General features: G+C 36.2%; 1 protein-coding gene across 1 annotated transcript in view; it reads right to left on the bottom strand.

The window, feature by feature from the left end:
* Ncam2 (neural cell adhesion molecule 2) overlaps nucleotides 1-20,320 on the bottom strand; it is a 468,347-nt gene that overhangs the window by 6,127 nt on the left and 441,900 nt on the right. Inside the window, exons 16-17 of the mRNA XM_032900505.1 lie at nucleotides 15,859-16,063; nucleotides 1,981-2,100 (exon numbers count right to left, since the gene is read on the bottom strand). Coding sequence (XP_032756396.1) covers nucleotides 1,981-2,100; nucleotides 15,859-16,063 — 325 coding nt within the window. The remainder of the gene's footprint in view (nucleotides 1-1,980; nucleotides 2,101-15,858; nucleotides 16,064-20,320) is intronic.

The raw sequence follows: 20,320 nt of genomic DNA, 5'->3' as shown, positions 1-20,320 counted from the left end.
CCACTGCATTCACTTAAAAATTATGTGAGTTAATATTATTTGGAAATTGACAGAGACTAGTGTTTTTTAGGAAATCATTTCTTATATGTTACTTTACATATATGTTTCTTTGGTCTTTTCAGATTATTTTTCCTATTTTATATCACTCATAAATACATTGTGCAAGTTGTTTCTGGTTCTGACAAAGAAACACATTGTTTTTTCACAACCAATGGTTTGCCTGTCTGTATCTCTGCTTGTGTCTCCCATTCTAACAGGGGCCAGAAAAATGTGCAATGTTTCCTGGAACTGGAATTGTAGAGCCTTGAGCGGAATCACATGAGTGCTGGCTGGGGGCAGAACCTGGGTCCTCAATAAGAGGAACAACTGATCCTAAACACTGAACCACCACTTCATGTCCTTTGTTTTTATATCTCTGAATTTGAGGTCGGTTCACTAAATTTTAATTGGACAAATTGAATGATAATTCTCCATTTTACATCTATTGTAACATTCATTAATTCAGTGGTCTGTCTAATGTATGCTTTCTTTGGAAATAATACTTCCTCCCTCGACAAAGTGACTATATCTAAATATTCACAAGTACAACTTCAGCCATATTTAATTTTATCATTATAGAGAAGAAATAAATTGCTAATTTATTTCCTCCAAACTTACTTGCAATTTGGGCTATATTTATGACTGAGGATAATAAGAATTTTGTCATAAATATCTAAGCAATTATATTAAAATTAACTATGAAAATCAGCGAGGTTTGGTGTAGTTGGTGAGAAAGAAAGGAGCTCAATACTGTAGAAGACAAAGAGAAGAGAGAGTGAGGGGCCAAAGAACTTGCCTGGCAGTGAATCCTATGAGAGACAGCACTAACCTGCTAGTCAAGGTGGCATGACCCCTAGAGTGGAGTTTAGGCCTTACTGGATTTGAAATGTGATCCATAAAAGATATCCATTCCTGGTATTATAAATTGGTTTAAAAATGGTGGCTGAGAATGTATTAAGTCTCAAACTTGAATGTATTATTGTTATTTGGCTAAATTGTAAAGTTTTTATACTAAATATGTTTTTCTATACTTAAAAACGTGTTTTAATCCCTCTTTACATGAGTTGTAGTTAATCCAGAGTCTCAGAGCTGCTCAAGATGCTGAAATATATTAGTATCAACCATTCGAAGACTCATAGAACATAACACTAGAGGAGTGAAAAGAAAATTAACTTAAAATACATTTTTAAATGTTTTCTTTTGGCAATTTTGACCATTTGATTTGATAAGAAGATAGCTGTCTGACTTGGTCCAGAACAATTGTAAGATTATCAAGAGTCTGTCATGGATTAGAGGTAAGCTATAGCAGGCAATATATTGTCCTGCTAAACTATTGGTTCCTGATGAATTATGGGGCAAAATTAGTTCTGTTGTATAATCATTGATGAGTCCATTAAACTCCAAAGGAGAGTAAAATGTCTGGTCACAAGAAGGCACATGTTTAAAATGCAGTCAATCAGAAAACGAAATAGGATCATAGATCCAATAAAAGTAGTTAAACAGGGGAAAGAGAATGACAAGACCGGGAAGATGAGAGACACTAGGTAGTAATTAAATCATATAAGATTTATTTATGAAATAATTAAAGAACATGGTTAAATTAGTGTAAGAAAAATAATTTCTTTAATAATAAACCAGGCATATTGCAAGGTTTATCAATATTCAGTGTAGCAAAGGATTTCCTGGCACCTATGTATTTTATAATTCAGTATTTTATAATTCAGTATAATGTATTTTAAAATTCAGTTATATTTTAAAGTGTAAGAAATCACACTTTCAAGGGAAATATTTTAAAAGGGCCTTTAAGAGTCAAACAACGTTTAATAAAATCACAAAATATTTCCCTAAATAAAAATGATACTATTGATATTACAATTAATTAAAATCTTTCACTACTTTACTCTTACTTCTCCCCACATACGAGCATTTGTAGCTACATACTCAGGTTCTGTTAGTGGTGTGGTTTCATTTGGCTCGTTTACTGGACTCCCGTCTTCATGGTTAGTGATTCTTTCATCCTCTGTTCTCATTTCCACTATTGGTTCTTTTGATCCATCTTTCCTAAAAGGATATATGAAAATATTTAATTTTCTATATAGTCAAACATGCTCATGTGTGCATATAACATATACAAACACACACAAACAGACACACATATACATGTTCATGTTTAACACATTCCAATAAATCAAAAATTGAACATTTTTTCCTTTTAAATTGAAACTTCTATGACTTTTTTCCTAAGTAGCTAGAATGAAACAATGTAATCTCCTTTTATCATATTTATTATAAATGTTGGAATTTTGTTTGTTTTGGTGTTAGGTAAGGTAACAAACATCTGTAAGTCTACCACTAAGGAGCCAGTCAGGAAGATTGTAAAATTGAAGACAGTTTAGAATACAGATGATGAGGAACTGACCCAGTCTCACAACTCTCTGTACCCAGATTCTGTGGGAGAGAGAGCTGGACTCTCAGAAGTGTGGACAATCCTGAGAGGTCAGGGGAGACCACCACTTCTGCTAAAATTACTGGCCCAAAAGGAACCCACCTGGAGCCCTCTGGACATGGGAACTTAGGAGCAGTCAAGGATAGGATCCCTCTGGTCTCTGCCTTCACTCACAGCTGAAAGCAAGTTGCTAGGAGCACTGACAGACCTGAGATTAGAGGTAACACCACCAATTGTGGGACCTTCCTGGAGCCCTCAGATTCCAGAAACCCAGTACCAGTCTGTAGCAGGATGCTTCTGGTTTCCACCTGCTCCCAGTGCTGACCTGCTCCTTCTGTTCTCTGTACCCAGATCCCTTGGGATAGAACTGGCCTCTCAGAAGTGTGAAAAATCCTGAAAGCACGGAAGAGACCATTTCTGCTCATATTCCTGGCCCGAGACGAACCCAGCTAGAGTCCCCTGAACACAGGAACCCAGGAACAGTCTGGAACAGGAACCTTACTGCTTCTGCTTGTGCCCAGAGTTGACCCTGTGAACAGATCCCTGTACCCAGATCCCACAGGAAAAAAGCCTGTCTTCAGGAGTATTGACACACAGGCTTACCAGAAGGTCAAGCCACTGTCAGAGACAGCAAGACCAGCTAACACTAGAGGAAACCACGTGACATGAAGCAAACACAGGAACCTAAGCAACGGAAACCAAGACTACTTGGCATCATCAGAGCCCAGTTCGCCCACCAAAGCAAATAATGCATATTTGAACATTCCAGAAAACTAAGATATGGATTTAAAATCACATCTCATGATGATGAGAGAATACTTAAGAAGGACATAAAAAAATCCCTTAAATAAATACAGGACAACACAAGTAGACAAATAGAAGCCCTTAAAGAGGAAACACAAAGTCTCTTAAAGTATTATAGGAAAATACAACCAAACAGGTAAAGAATTGAGCAAAACCATCCAGGATCTAAAAATGGAAATAGAAACAATAAAGAAATCATAAAGGTAGACAACCATGGAGATAGAAAACCTAGGAAAGAGATTAAGAGACATAGACACAAGCATCACCAACAGAATATAAGAGATAGCAGAGAGAATCTCAGGGACAGAAAAATACCATAAAAAACATTGACACAGCCCATCAAAGAAAATATAAAGCGTGAAAAGCTCCTAACCTAAATCCTGCAGGAAATCCAGAACAAAATGAGATCAAACCTAAGGATAATAGGTATAGAAAATAGTAAAGATTTCCAAATTAAAAGTCCAGTAAATATCTTCAACAAAATTATAAAAGAAAACTTCCCTAACTTAAAGAAAGAGATGCCCATAAACATACAAGAAGCCTACAAATTCCAAATACATTGAACCAGAAAAAAATTTCCTCATGTCACAGAATAGTTAAAATACCAAATGCACAAAACAAAGAAAGAATATTAAAAGCAGTAATGGGAAAATGTCAAGCAACATATAAAGGCATACCTATCAGAATTACAGCAGACTTCTCAACAGAGATTATTAAAGCCAGAAGATTCTAGGCAGATGTCATACAGACACTAAAGGAACACAAATGCCACCTCAGACAATTATAGCCAGATAAACCCTCAACTAACATAGATGGTGAAACCAAGATATTCCATGACAAAACCAAATTTGCACAATATCTTTCTACAAATCCAGCCCTACAAAGGATAATAGATGGAAAACTCTAACACAAGGAGGGAAACTAGACCATAGTAAAAGCAAGAAAGTAATCTTCTTTCAACAAACCCAAAAGAAGAGACACCCACATACATAATTCCACCTCTAACAACAAAAGTAACAGGAAACAATCACTATTCCTTAATATCTCTTAATATCAATGGACTCAATTCCCCATAAAAGGACATAGACTAACAGACTGAATATGGAGAGGACCCAACATTTTGCTATATATATGAAACACACGTCAGTGACAAAGCAGACTCTATGTCAGAGAAAAAGCCTGGAAAACAATTTTCCAAGCAAATTGTCCCAAGAAACAAGCTCAATTAACCATTCTAATATTGAATTAAATCAACTTTCAACCAAAAGTTATCAAAAAAGATAAGGAAGGACACTTCATATTCATCAAAGGAAAAATTCACAAAGATGATTTCTCAATCTTGAATATCTAAGCTCCAAATGCAAAGGCACCTATATTCATAAGAGAAAACTTATAAAAGCTCGAAGCACATAATGCCCATCACATTATAATAGTGTGAGATTTCTACATCCCACTCCCAGCAATGTTCAGATCGTGGAAACAGAAACTAAATAGAGAAAGAGAGAAACTAACAGTAGTTATGAACCAAATGGATGTAGCAGATATCCATAGAACACTTCATTCTAAAACAAAAGAATATACCTTTTCTCAGGACCTAATAGTTCCTTCTCTGAAATTGATCATATAATTGGTCACAAAAGAGGCCTCAACAGATTCAAGAAGATTGAAGTAATTCCATGCATCTTATCACATCATCACGGAGTGAGGCTGGTCTTTAATAACAACAGAAATGACAGAAAGCCCACATACGCATGGATGTTGAACAATGCTCTACTCAATGATAACTTGGTCAATGAAAGAAATTAAAGATCATTTAGAATTTTAATGACAGTGAAGGCCTAACATACCCAAACATATGGGACACAGAGAAAGCAGCTGGAGAGAAAAACTCTTAGCTCTGATGCTCCATTAAAGACACTGGAGGGAGCATACACTAGCAGCTTGACAGAATATTTAAAAGCTCTAGAACAAAAAGAAGCAAATTCATCCAAAAGAACTACTTGGCAAGAAATAATCACACTGAGGGCTGAAACAAACCAAATAGAAACAAAAAGAACTGTACAAAGAAACAACAAAACAAAGAGCTCATTCTTTGAGAAAGTCAACAAGATAGATGAACTCTGAGTCAGAGACAGTATCCAAATTAACAAAATCAGAAATGAAAAGGGAGACATAACAACAGAACCAGAGGAAATTCAAAACAATCATCAGAACCTACTACAAAAGCCTATATTGAACAAAACTTGAAAACCTGGATGAAATGGACAATTTTCTAGACAGATAACATGTACCAAAGTTAAATCAGGATCAGGTAAACCATCTAAACAGTCCCAAAACTCTTAAAGAAATAGAAGCAGTTATTGAAAGTCTCCCAACACAGAAAAAAATCCCAAGACCAGATGGGTTGAGTGGAGAATTCTATTAAACCTTCAAAGAAGACATAGTAACAATATTGTTGAAACTTTTCCACAAAATAGAATCAGGAGGAACACTACCCAATTCTTTCTATAAAGCCAAAACTATGTTTATACTTATACCACACAAAGACCCAACAAAGAAATCGAACTTCAGACCAAATTCCCTTATGAATATCAATGCAAAAATACTAAATTAAATTCTCACAAACCAAATCCAAGAACACATCAAAGTGATTATCCATCATGATCAAGTAGGCTTCATCCCAGTGATGCAGATGTCCAATATACAGAAATCCATCAATGTAACTCACTTCATAATCAAACTCAAAGAAAAAAAAAATCACATGGTCATCTCATTAGATGCTGAGAAAGAATTCGACAATTGTTAATACCACTTCATGTTAAAAGCCTTGGAATGATCAGGAATTCAAGGTCCATACCTAAAAAGAGTAAAAGCAATAAACAACAAACCAGTCACCGAAATCAAAGTAAATGGAGAGAAACTTGAAACAATCCCACTGAAATCAGGGACTAGACAAGGCTGCCCACTCTCTCCCTACTTATTCAATATAGTTCTTGAAGTTCTAGCCAGAGCAATCAGACAACAAAAGGAGATCAAAGGGATATGGACTGGAAAGAAAGAAGTCAAAATATCACTATATGCAGATGATATGGTAGCATACTTAAGTGACCCCAAAAGTTCCCCCCAGAGAACTACTAAACCTGATATACAACTTCAGCAAAGTGGCTGGGTATAAAATTAAGTCGAATAAATCAGCAGCCTTCCTCTACTCTAAAGATAAACAGACTTCGAAAGAACTTAGGGAAACGACACCCTTCTCACTAGTCACAAGTAATATAATATACCTCTGTGTGACTCTAATCAAGCAAGTGAAAAATCTGTATGAGAAGAACTTCAAGTCTCTGAAGAAAGAAATTGAAGATATCACAAGGTGGAAAAATCTCCCATGCTCATAGATTGGCAGAATTAATATTGTAAAACAACCATCATGCCTAAATTAATATACAGATTCAATGCAATCCACATCAAATTTCCAACTCAATAATTCATAGAGTTAGAAAGAACAAATTGTAAATTAATTTGGAATAATAAAAAACCAAGCATAGTGAAAACTATCCTCAACAATAAAAGAACTTCTGGGGGAATCACCATCTCTGACCTCAAGCTGTATTACAGAGCAATAATGATAAAAACTGTATGGTATTAGTACAGAGACAGGATGGTAGATCAATTGAAAAGAATTGAAGACCCAGAAATGAACCCATATAACTATGGTCACTTGATCTTTGTCAAAGGACACAAACCATCCAGTAGCTAAATGATAATACTTCCAACAAATGGTGTGGGTTCAATTGGAGGTCAGCATATAGAAGAATACAAATCAATCCATAAAGCCCTATACAAAGCTCATGTCCAAGTGGATCAAGGACCACTACATAAAACCAGATACACTCAACCATAAGGACAACAATACCAACCAACCAGAGCACCCAGGGACTAAAGTACTACCCAAAGGATACACATGGACAGATCCATAGCTCCAGCTGCACATATAGCAGAGGATGGCCTTGTTCAGCACCAATGAGAGAAGCCTTTGGTCCTGTCAAGGATAGAATCCCCAGTGGAGGGGAATATCAAGACTTGGGAGTGGGAAGGAGGGTGATTGGGAAGGGGGACACCCTTAAAGAAGAAGGGCTAGGGAGATTGGATAGGTGGCTTAAGAATGGGAAATCAGGAAAGGAAATATCATTTGAAATGTAAATTAAAAACATCCAATAAAAATAAATTAAAAAAAAAAGAGAGAGAGAGAGAAAGCTGGGGAAAGCCTTGAACAAATGGATAATGGAGAAAATTTCCTGAACATAACACCAATGACTTATGCTCTAAGATATAGAATTGACAAATGGGACCTCATAAAATGCAAAGCTTCATTAGGACAACATGGAAACCCACAGATTGGAAAAAGATCTTTACTAATACTACATCTGGTAGAGGGCTAATATCCAATATATATGAAGAACTCAAGAAATTAGACTCCAGCGAATCAAATAACCCTATTTAAAAATGGGGTACAGAGCTAAAGAAAATATTCTCAGCTGAGGAATATCGAAAAGCTGAGAAGTACTTTTAAAAAATGTTCAACATTCTTAGTCATCAAGGGAATGCAAATCAAAACAACCCTCAGATTCCACCTCATACTAGTCAGGGTAGCTAAGATCAAAAACTGAGGTGACCACAGAGGCTGTGAGGATGTGGAGAAAGAAGAACACTCCTCCATTGTTGGTGGGATTGCAAATTTGTACAACCATTCTGGAAATCAGTCTCTAAATTCCTTAAAAACTTGGTCATAGTACTACCTGGGGACCCAGCTATACTACTCCTGGGCATATACCTTAAAGAGTCTCCAACATATAACAAGGTCACATGCTCCAATATGTTCATAGTAGTCTTATTTATAATAGCCATAAGCTGGAAAGAACCCAGATGTCCTTAAACAGAGGAATAGATATAAAAGATGTGGTACATTTACACAATGGTGTACTATTCAGCTATTAAAAATAATGACTTCATGAAATTCATAGGCAAATGGATGGAATTACAAAACATCATTCTGAGTGAGGTAACTCAATCATTAAAGAACACACATGGTATACATTCACTGATAAGTGGATATTAGTCCAAAAGCTCAGATCACACAAGGTAGAATCCACATTCCATAAGAAGCACAAGAAGAAGGATGACTAAAGTGTGGATGCTTCATTCCTTCTTAAAGGGGAGCAAAAATATTCACAGCAGGAGATACCGAGACAAAATTTGGACAGAGACTGAAGGAATGACCATTCAGAGCCTGCCCTACCTGGGGACCCAGCCCATATACATACAGCCACAAACCCAGAAAATATTGCTAATGCCAATAATTGCACACTAAAAGAAGCCTGATATAGTTGTCTCCTCAGAAGCTCTGCCAGAGCATGATATATACAGATGCGAATGCTGCAGCCAATCATTGAACTGAGAATGAGTTCCCCATTGGAGGAATTAGAGAAAGGATTGAAGCAGTCGAAGGGTCTTGCAACTCATTGAGAATAACAATAACAATCAACCAGAACTCTCAGGGACTAAACCATCATCCAAAGAGTACACATGGACAGACCCATGGCTCCAGCTGCATATGCAGCAGAGGATGGCCTTGTTGGGCACCAATGGGAAGAGAACCCCTTTGTCCTGCCAAGGCTGGACACTTCCACCCAGTGTAGGGGAATGTCATGGTAGGGAGGCAAGGAGTAGATAGTTTGTGGAGGAACACCCTTATAGAAGAAGTTGGATGGGTGATAGGATAGGAGGTTGATGGATGTGAAACCAGGAAGGGGATAACATTAAAAATGTAAAGAAAAAATATCCAATAAAAAATACAGATGATGGTCATGTTTTCAGAAGAGAAGAAACAAAGAAAATTACATTGAAAAGGTTGCTTAGCCTATACAAATCTAAGTAGTACATAAAATATTTGATTAACCAATCTTTATTATATGAAGATTTTCTTGCCTAAATAAAATAAAACAATCACAAAATATTTTAAATAATTTGATGTATATCAACATGAAAACAATGGAACTCATGAACTTTACAAACTACAATCTCACAAATTCTCTGGTTCTCTGGCTTGAAATGCATGTGCCTAACTGCATAGTTTGTGTGTGGACTCATGAAGATCTGATTGAATCTTGAAAAACGGAAAGGGATTTTAAGATTATCTGAGAGATCCTAGATTGGAGACAAATGTTGAAATTTTACATCAACCTATTGTCTTCAAAGATGTTTTAACATCAGAATAGAAATCAGGGAAATGTGTTAGTTGGTGAAGAGCTTTTGTCTATATTTCCTGAGGACATGAAAGACTATGGGTTAGATCATAGTTAATAGAGAACTGATCTGAGTAATGTAAAGAGAACATCCTGTTCTATGCATCATCTGTCAATTAAAAAGCTTATGGCTTATGGCTTATGCAAGAAATAGAAGGTGATATATATGGGAAGGAGAAAGAATTCTTCGATAGAGCCTGGCAGAAGACTTGTCAGGAAGAAGTGATGACTCAGACACCAGAAAGATAGAAATGCAGAAGATGAATTAAGCTGATGTCCCTCCTATTTGCATGGGGACAGCTCAAAAAACTTGACTAAAAAAGGATAAATCATTCATCAGACTGGCAGATTGGAAAACCTTTATGCTAAAATGGACATTTGCTGGAGGATGGATGATTAGGACAGCAGGCATGAAGGATCATCATGTCAACAGATCTTCATAAGGACATTTGGACTGTTAAATATAAGATTTTTAGCTTAAATCCAAAAGGGGGGGTATAGAGAAATTTAAATTCACTATCATGGTTACTCTGACAAGGAATCACATCCAAATACCTAGGTCTCTGTAATCTGGTTGAATATAGACATATCCATAAACAGCTTTAATTTCTAACAATGAAGGTAAAGTTAGTTTGTACAAAAAAAAATTAGCCATGTTTGAAAGTAACATCTAAATGGGGTGTATGTATAGTGACAAATCAAGGATCTCTTCTTAGAATCATGCAATTACTTAACTGTAATCCCTATAAAATCAAAATCATAAAGAAGATCACATACTTTCAATATCACATGATACTCATTCCCATTCCAAAATGTCATATTGAGAAACTACTGGAGCAAAGCAAGACCAGAAAACCAGCTGGGCAAATGCCAATCTCTTTATTTCTATGTATGATATAAAAAGCACTTGTCATATCTCTCTTTTAACTTTTGTTGATGGGAATAAGCTTCTTACTCCTAGGTTGATTCCATTCCATATATTAACATTGCTCAGCAGGTATCCCATAGCTCTAACATCTTTAGTATCTTGGGGTATCCAAAACTTCAACTTTACACGTCCAGTGTCAGGGATGCATACATGATCTTCTGGGTTCCTCCAAAGGACTTGGATCACTTCTCCTGACATATCTTCTGTATCACGCTAGTCTCTAGTTGACTCCAAGCCACTTCTGCTGTTTTTCTTAGGAATCATTTCATGGCCCTGGCATCTCAAATTCGCTGGCACCTTCTGCTTCAACTAGGCTTCACCAATAGCCACACAGACCTTCTTCATGATGCCGAGTCCAAACTTTTTTCCATGACCCCTTCAGTTCTGGGCCATCAACTGCAACTGTGGCTGCACCTTCAGCAATAGCCTTCCCTGGCCCTTCACAGCACCACACCTCAGCTGCTGTACATGACACCTTTATGCCATCAAAATTAGTCCCACCTTGGTGATTACTATACATTACTAAGTCCGGTTAAACATGAAGTACAACCTAGGATATCTTTGGAACACAGCATCTCTGCGCTCACAGAAAACACTTCCCAGAAGATTTTACCTCAGCGATGCTTGTTTCTTCTTAATCACAATTAATTTCTTAGCTCCACCCATCCAGCATCAATTTTCCCAGTAGTTTCTTCTATTCTTGACTCTAAAACGAGAGTTGCCAAATTCTGCTGTTTCTGGTGCTGGAACATGGTTCCCTTGTTCTATTTTATTATTGCCAGCTTTCTTTTTTCCAATTCTTTTACAATATAGGTATAATGGGCCATCCTTGATCTTGCTGTATAGACTGACCTTGTTCTCAGGATCTGTAGGGCTCTGTCTCATGAATGTAGGGATTATAGGTATATATGACTATGCCTGGACCTAGGCTTTTCTCTACTTGTAACTTTCTCTATACCAGGCAGGCCTTGAACTCAGAGATTTGGTGGACTGTCCCCTAGGATTAAAGGCACTTACTACCATGCCTTGATCTAATCTTTTCATGGCCACTATTCCTCAAATCCAGGTCAGAGGCTAGTGTTGTCATCCACATCTGAATTGTAATTCATTCCAGATAAATGTTCAAATGAAAACAATAACCAAGCGATAATAACGTCTAACATAATATAAATATTCTTTGTTCAATAACAGAACATAAACAATGAGCTTAACTGGGTGGGACCTTGCCTCAAATTTCCCATGCCCTTAATCTGTTTATTACTTATTTGTTACCTTTTATTACTTGAACCATAATTTTGTGTTATTTTTACTAAGTTTGCTACACTTAATCAAAACAATCTTCGTGAGGAGATAAACCAAAGGACAAAGTCTATGCTCTGCTTTTCTGACACTTCCTTTGTCGATGAAACTAATGGAAATCTCTTTAACTTAGCCTCGGTAAGACTCTTCATTAAAGGTAAAAAAAAAAACCCTATTGTTCAACAAAATAGAACAAAAACAGTCTCTAGGCCAAATACTAAAATTCTCCTTTGAATTTATTTGAGTTAGATCACCACAGTTCAAGACCCAAATAATATAAAGTACCTCGGTGTGACTTTAACCAAGCAAGTAAAAGATCTGTACAATAAGAACTTCAAGCCTAGGAAGAAAGAAATTGAAGAAGACCTCAGAAGATGGAAAGATCTCCCATGCTCATGGATTGGCAGGATTAATATAGTAAAAATGGCCATTCTACCAAAAGCGATCTACAGATTCAGTGCAATCCCCATCAAAATACCAATCCAATTCTTCAAAGAGTTAGACAGAACAATTTGCAAATTCATCTGAATAACAAAACCCAGGATAGCTAAAACTATCCTCAACAATAAAAGGACTTCAGGGGAATCACTATCCCTGAACTCAAGCAGTATTACAGAGCAATAGTGATAAAAACTGCATGGTATTGGTACAGAGACAGACAGATAGACCAATGGAACAGAATTGAAGACACAGAAATGAACCCACACACCTATGGGCATTTGATTTTTGACAAAGGAGCCAAAACCATCAAATGGAAAAAAAGATAGCATATTCAGCAAATGGTGCTGGTTCAACTGGAGGTCAACATGTAGGAGAATGCAGATCGATCCATGCTTATCACCCTGTACAAAGCTAAAGTCCAAGTGGATCAAGGACCTTCACATCAAACCAGATACACTCAAACTAATAGAAGAAAAACTAGGGCAGCATCTCAAACACATGGACACTGGAAAAAATTTCCTGAACAAAACACCAATGGCTTATGCTCTAAGATCAAGAATCGACAAATGGGATCTCATAAAACTGCAAAGCTTCTGTAAGGCAAAGGACACAGTGGTTAGGACAAAACGGCAACCAACAGATTGGGAAAATATCTTTACCAATCCTACAACAGATAGAGGCCTTATATCCAAAATATACAAAGAACTCAAGAAGTTAGACCGCAGGGAGACAAATAACCCTATTAAAAATGGGGTTCAGAGTTAAACAAAGAATTCACAGCTGAGGAATGCCGAATGGCTGAGAAACACCTAAAGAAATGTTCAACATCGTTAGTCATAAGGGAAATGCAAATCAAAACAACCCTGAGATTTCACCTCACACAAGTAAGAATGGCTAAGATCAAAAACTCAGGGGACAGCAAATGCTGGTGAGGATGTGGAGAAAGAGGAACACTCCTCCATTGATGGTGGCATTGCAGACTGGTACAAACATTCTGGAAATCAGTCTGGAGGTTCCTCAGAAAATTGGACATTGAACTGCCTGAAGATCCAGCTATACCTCTCTTGGGCATATACCCACAAGATGCCCCAACATATAAAAAAGACACATGCTCCACTATGTTCATAGCAGCCTTATTATAATAGCCAGAAGCTGGAAAGAACCCAGATGCCCTTCAACAGAGGAATGGATACAGAATATATGGTACATCTACACAATGGAATATTACTCAGCTATCAAAAACAATGACTTTATGAAATTCGTAGGCAAATGGATGGAACTAGAAAATATCATCCTGAGTGAGGTAATCACAGAAAAACACACATGGTATGCACTCATTGATAAGTGGCTATTAGCCCAAATGCTTGAATTACCCTAGATGCCTAGAACACATGAAACTCAAGACGGATGATCAAAATGTGAGTGCTTCACTCCTTCTTTAAAAGGGGAACAAGAATACCCTTGGCAGGGAATAGAGAGGCAAAGATTAAAACGGAGACAGAAGGAACACCCATTCAGAGCCTGCCCCACATGTGGCCCATACATATACAGCCATCCAATTAGACAAGATGGATGAAGCAAAGAAGGTAGGCGACAGGAGCCGGATGTAGATCTCTCCTGAGAGACACAGCCAGAATACAGCAAATACAGAGGCGAATGCCAGCAGCAAACCACTGAACTGAGAACGGACCCCCGTTGAAGGAATCGGAGAAAGAACTGGAAGAGCTTGAAGGAGCTCGAGACCCCATATGAACAACAATGCCAAGCAACCAGAGCTTCCAGGGCTAAGCCACCACCTAAAGACTATACATGGACTGACCCTGGACTCTAACCTCATAGGTAGCAATGAATATCCCAGTAAGAGCACCAGTGGAAGGGGAAGCCCTGGGTCCTGCCAAGACTGAACCCCTAGTGAACTAGACTGTTGGGGGGAGGGCGGCAATGGGGGGAGGATGGAGAGGGGAACACCCATAAAGAAGGAGAGGTGGAGGGATTAGGGGGATGTTTGCCCGGAAACCAGGAAAGGGAATAACACTCTAAATGTAAATAAGAAATACTCAAGTTAATAAAAAAAAATACACTCAGGAAAAATGCTTTCTGTGCCTTTTCCTGTATGGCCTATTAGCCCCATTTAAACCAGTCCACTGATTTACAGAATCCCAGACTCCACATTCCTTAAAACAAAAGCATGGCCAGACTGATTACAGCAATATTCTAGTTCCTGGTACCACTTTCTGACTTAGTTAGGGTTTCCATCGCATGAAGAGACAGCATGATCAAGGGAACTCTTGTAAAGGACAACACTTTATTGGGGCTGGCTGACAGTATCAGAGGTTCATTCCATAGTCATCATTTCACAAAGCATGGCAGTGTCCAGGCAGAATTGGTGCTAGAGAAGGAGTGAGAGTTCTGCATCTTGATCCAACTGCAGCCAGAAGACTCTCTTGCAGCTAGGTGTGGTGTCACAAGGTTAAACCCCACAGGTACACACATCCTCCCATAATTCACAGCTACTCAAACAAACCCACATCTCCGTATAGTGCTACTCCATGGGTCAAGAATATTCAAACCACCACATTATTGATAAACAGCATGTGTAAGTTTCAGTCAGCAATGCTGCTGTGTAAATATAATTTAAACGTGAAACTACTGAGAAGAATCAGCATCCCCAAATCAAGGGCATGGTAAGTTGAAATAGCAAACAGAAATAGAGAAGTTTTTGGGTTTTATAGAAAGCTTTTTGATGACTTTTATTTCAAGTCTTTCAAAGCAGAGTCAAGAACTATAAAATTATAAAATTATGGCACATTAAATCTAAATTTCTATGTTACTGCATGACATTTGACATTCAAAAGATTCCAGATGACTATGAGGATAAGTAGAAAATAATGTATAATCAATAAATAAAATAACAGAAAATTTATAAAATAACAGAAATTAAATGTAGAATGCTATTATTTTGGGGAGTTTTGAACTAATTTAATCACTCAAGCATTTTTCCCATGGTTATATCCCATCAAATATGTACTTAATTAGAAAAACAAAAATCGTGAATTGGGATTTCACAGAAAAAGTGAATACTGACAAACTATCAGCTAAAGAATTGAATGATAAAAGAAATTATCACAAATTTCCACAATGAACTATTGAATATTTAAGAGTATGCTATATCTGTGTAAGTAATACTGACAAATTCCACAAACAAAAGTATGTTATAATTTATATTCTGAGAGTAAATAAGGAAAATAGAAAACATAAATAATTAAAATATTATATTGATGGGAAAGTTTAACATGATTGTTTTTTGAATTCCTTATTACCATAATATTAAAATCATTGAGAGACAGCATACTATTATGTATGTACACACACACACACACACACATGTACACATGCACACATAGACCCGTATGTGTGAGTGTGTGTGTGTGTGTGTGTGTGTGTGTGTGTGTGTGTATTACAGGGATGAGTGTAAACTATAGTATTTGTAGTGCATTATAGTTAACTGCCTGATGTGGTATAGAGGTCATCCCCAAACCATGCATGCGAGTTGTACTTGCTTTCCACCAATGGGAGTGGTGCCTGTGTCCAGTACTTACAGGTACGCTGCTTTTCCTTCTTCAAGTTCCTTACTTTTCCCACTGGAGCCACTCTTTTTCCCACACATTCGTCTGGTGATGCACATTAACAACCCGCATTGTCGAATGAAGAAGCAGCTGACATCTGTTACCACAAGGATTAGCAAAAGGGCAGCGACTCCAAGGCCAATGATGGCTCCGAGGCCGAGGCCATTAAAAAGTGTGTCTTAAAAAAAGAAAAAAAAACCAAAACTCCATAAAATCTCCACATAACAAAATATCAAAATATAGAGAACTATTTTCAAGGAATTTCTAATAAAACACACACTCAAATATAGGTAAAGAAAACATGTAGTATTGAAGGGCAACTTGATTCCTTCATTATTGAGACCCATTGTCAGACTAGCAAACCATATTTTAAAGGAAGGATATATTAAAAAAATTATTTTTCAAACTTTCTTTAGAAAGACAATAGTAACTTGTTTTCAATATAGTTGTCAATTCTCCATATTGAAGAAAGTATATATTATCATATCCTGAACTATACCAGAAAGTCAGTCCTAGTCAATCCCATTGTTAAAAGAAAACAGTCCTAGTCAATCCCACTGTTAAAATAAAACTATATTATTTTTATTTGAGACGGGTTTTGTAAGTGTTCAATGTGATTCTAGTTGGCACTTAGATTAAAACTTTAATCGGATGACGTCATGCACTCTGCTTTCACAGAGACACACTTTTACATACCTACTATGAATAATTTTGAAATCATCACTTCAGAAAGGTGGTTACTTTTGTTTTTGCAGGTAACATTTTAACTAATTGCAGGCATAATACATTTGCGATCTAAGACTGATAAAGAGTCTTTATTAGATGTTACGTTATAAGATGAAGTGGTGAGATAGACCTCTTTTCTTGGCCTTGGTTTGCGGGTAGTGACAAGCACCATGCATACTCTGTCTGTGAAGGGGTGACTAGGAGGAAGAGAGGATATGGGGGATAAAAGGTAGAAATAATAAGGTAAACCCACTAATGGAAACAAGTCAATGATCCTATATCTGTTATGAAATAGGAAAAGATTATATAATCATAGCAGTGTAAGAAGATACTGAGTCCCATAGAAAGTAAATTGCACATTCTATTAACTACAGGAAGGAGAATATGTGACTAACTTATACATACTTCTAATTATGCATATTAAAACATTCTAAGAATTGAATATGGCATTATAAAATTATACATATCTTTATGCCTAAAAGCATATTATTACCATAAACAAATATTGAATGTTTTTCCATAGTTACTATAAGGCAAAAAATGAAAGATATAGATATAATATATCATAGATTAGGTATAAAGCTAAAATTTTGTCTTTAAAAATCCCATATAATCACTTTGAATTGCTGTACATAATCTGAGAACCAAATTTCTATAAAGATGAGTAGAAGAGGTTCACTTCAGATAAGACATCACATCTCATTTAAATTCTCCTCACAGCTAAACAAAGCATGTGGCAATAAATTCTACAGATCAATGTTACTGTGCCAGCTGAATGACAAGAGCTCACACATTCCTGGTCTAATGATAAATTACTGCTTCAGACTGCAATCTACAGCATCAGAAGTCAGAAAATCCCTGTTCCAAACACTGTTGTATCACATACTTATAAGTTTCACATTTTTTTCCAAGCCCAGGGTGCTTCCTTATTTAAATGAAGGCAGTTATGCAAACAACTATCAGAAAACAGCAGAAAGGAATTTAGAAGAGTTCTGTGAATATATTAAAAAAATCCTTTAATGAAGATTTAACAATTAGCTTTTATTGTCTTTGTTGACATATCACACTCTAAATAAATGATAACACATCCTTTGTGGTTAAACTCAAAGCTAAGCTGCTATTGTGTCTCTGCTCATGGTAAACCAAAGGCAACATGGAATTTCTTCTTCAATAATGACTACTATTTTGAAGTTTTACAAAATTTCTGAGGCAGCATGGTTAGATTCTAATAATACATTTTGTGTATGATTTTATGTAAGTATGACTAAACAATGCATTTAATATTTACATTTTTCATACTGTACAAGATTGTTTCATATTTTCAAGGTTGTATAATAGTAACTGTAAAGAAGAAATATTCATTTATTTCTGTGCTGTCAATGTACCTTGATGCAATTTTAATTTTTATAATTTGTATTTTAATGCAGACATAAACACATTTATATGATGACATTGTGATTTGAAGACTACCGTGAATTCAAGGTCCTGAACAAGTTCTTTTACAAGTTAGAAGTGACTTAACGTTTAGAAAACTGGAATGAAACAAAAAAATCATCAAGTCTGGAATTTGAAATTAATATTCTCATTTTTGATAATTTATAATGTCATATTACTTTTGATTTCATGGGTCCTACAAGAACCCATTGGTTTCATTAAAAAAAAAAACTATCACATAGGAAAATCAAATTTCTTTATATCTACATTTACCAAGATAAAATTGAGGTCCAAAGACATCACTTAACTCCAAAATGTTAGAATTGTTGATTAAAGATATCTTACAGTCTTTTTTTTCCCCCCTGGAGCTGAGGACCAAACCCAGGGCCTTGCTCTTGCTAGGCAAGTGCTCTACCACTGAGCTAAATCCCCAACCCCCCTGTCTTACAGTCTTTAACCCCCTATCCCCAGCACAGTTGTAGCCAGTTTGTTCCATGCCTGCTAGCTATTTCATGTTCCTATCATGTGCCTGCCAGTCATTGACAAACGGAAATGATTTAACTCAGAACAAGGACATGGTAACTACATGTCCTGTTTTGTTCTGTATGTTTTGAATGTTCTGTATGAGGTTTGCTAGTCTTAAGAAATCCCACAAAGGTTCATGTAGGACCTATGAAATCAAAAGTTAATATGAACTGTTATGGTTTGACTCAGAGGACCAGCAGGAGGAATTTTCTGCATTTGAATATTGTGGGTTTTGTGGCTAACACTGAAGAATGCTACCAGAAGTTACATTTTATGTCTCATGCTCTGCTATCTAAATGTTCTGAAATTCCCCTGTTCACTACATGTCCACCAACCCTCTAACTGTAATTGAGACCAATCTGCTAAAAAGTTGATAATGCTTTATCTAGTAAGCTAAAATGTAATGTTGCTACCCTCCTTGCCATTTAAACATTTGAATCTCATTTTTCCTGTAAAAAGGCTGCTGTGTGAAATGTTTGATGACATAGTTCAGAACTGTCTATGTTCTGACATGTTCCCACAGTTTTCCCTGATTTGACCAGTAACCTTTGTTCTTTCAAGTAGCCATCCAATTCTCACTTAGAGAGTTCCTCGTTGAGTTTGCAGATTGATTCATAGACCACAAAAAACCCTTTTAGTGCGAAGTTTTAATCTAAATAGTTGCAGAAGCCAACATTATATTGGATTTCACCACACAAAGTTAGGAATTAAGTAGACTGCATATGTTAGTTGATATAATATTCTTAGAAATATATTTATTTTTCATTGTTCTATAAAAGTTGACTAAAAACAATTTAATAATTAATTAGGTTCAATGGAAGAGTTTAAATTGCATAGCATGCTTCTGTCATAAACTTAGCTTGTGCTGAGTTTTCATACTATTTCTATAAAAATGAAATTTTGCTAGAGATGAAAAGATCAAAAATTTAAATGTAAAACCCTAAGTTGCTATTTTGTCTTGTAGTTTATTATTCAAATCAAGCAAGAGAAGTGACAGATACTTTCTGTGTTATATTTTCTATCTATATTGCTCCAACTCTAAGAAACTTAGAAATTAGACAACCAAACCAATATCTTCCCTAAGTTGCTCCATAATTGTGTTTGTGCTTCAATCAAACAAAGGTCAGAACAAAGAAAAAAGGAATTCAATTCAATTTGTTTTATACATGTCACATATTTCTATTATACAAGACATCCATTGCTGAAACAGTGAATTATCTTGACACGAAGTTTATTACACTTGACAGCATGTGTACTAGCTTTAAAACATTGTTCTAATAGATTCAAAGTAGCCTTACTTTTTGACTCATTATTTAGTACTTTATTCAACTTTTTTCCTTTGTGTACATTTATTTTGTCATAAGTTTATTAAAAATTCTTTTAGAAGTTGACAAGCTTTGATAATGGCATAGAGAACAAATTCTATGCCTTAATTTGGACAACCATTACTATTTTCTTCAAAGAATTTTCTCAGTGCTGCAATAAAGTAGGTTAAAGGTACAGCAAATAGAAAAGATATTCACATCCCTGTTGTTTTTTCATTGTGATATTCTATAGACAATAGCCATTGTTCTCATATTACAGATAAGTCTTTCTAATTCCTGGGTATATATTGTTGACTAATCAACTAGAGTAACAAACTTCTAAATATTAATTGGTAATCTTGGTATTGACAGATAGAGATACACATGAATGTCTATGTTTTATGTAACAGAAGATATTGCAAATATAAACATGAGGTGCATATGCC

The sequence above is a fragment of the Rattus rattus genome, chromosome 4, assembly GCF_011064425.1.
Source record: "Rattus rattus isolate New Zealand chromosome 4, Rrattus_CSIRO_v1, whole genome shotgun sequence".
NCBI lineage: Eukaryota > Metazoa > Chordata > Mammalia > Rodentia > Muridae > Rattus > Rattus rattus.
Note: the sequence above shows the minus strand (reverse complement) of the source record. Positions and strands in the feature narration are given on the sequence as shown.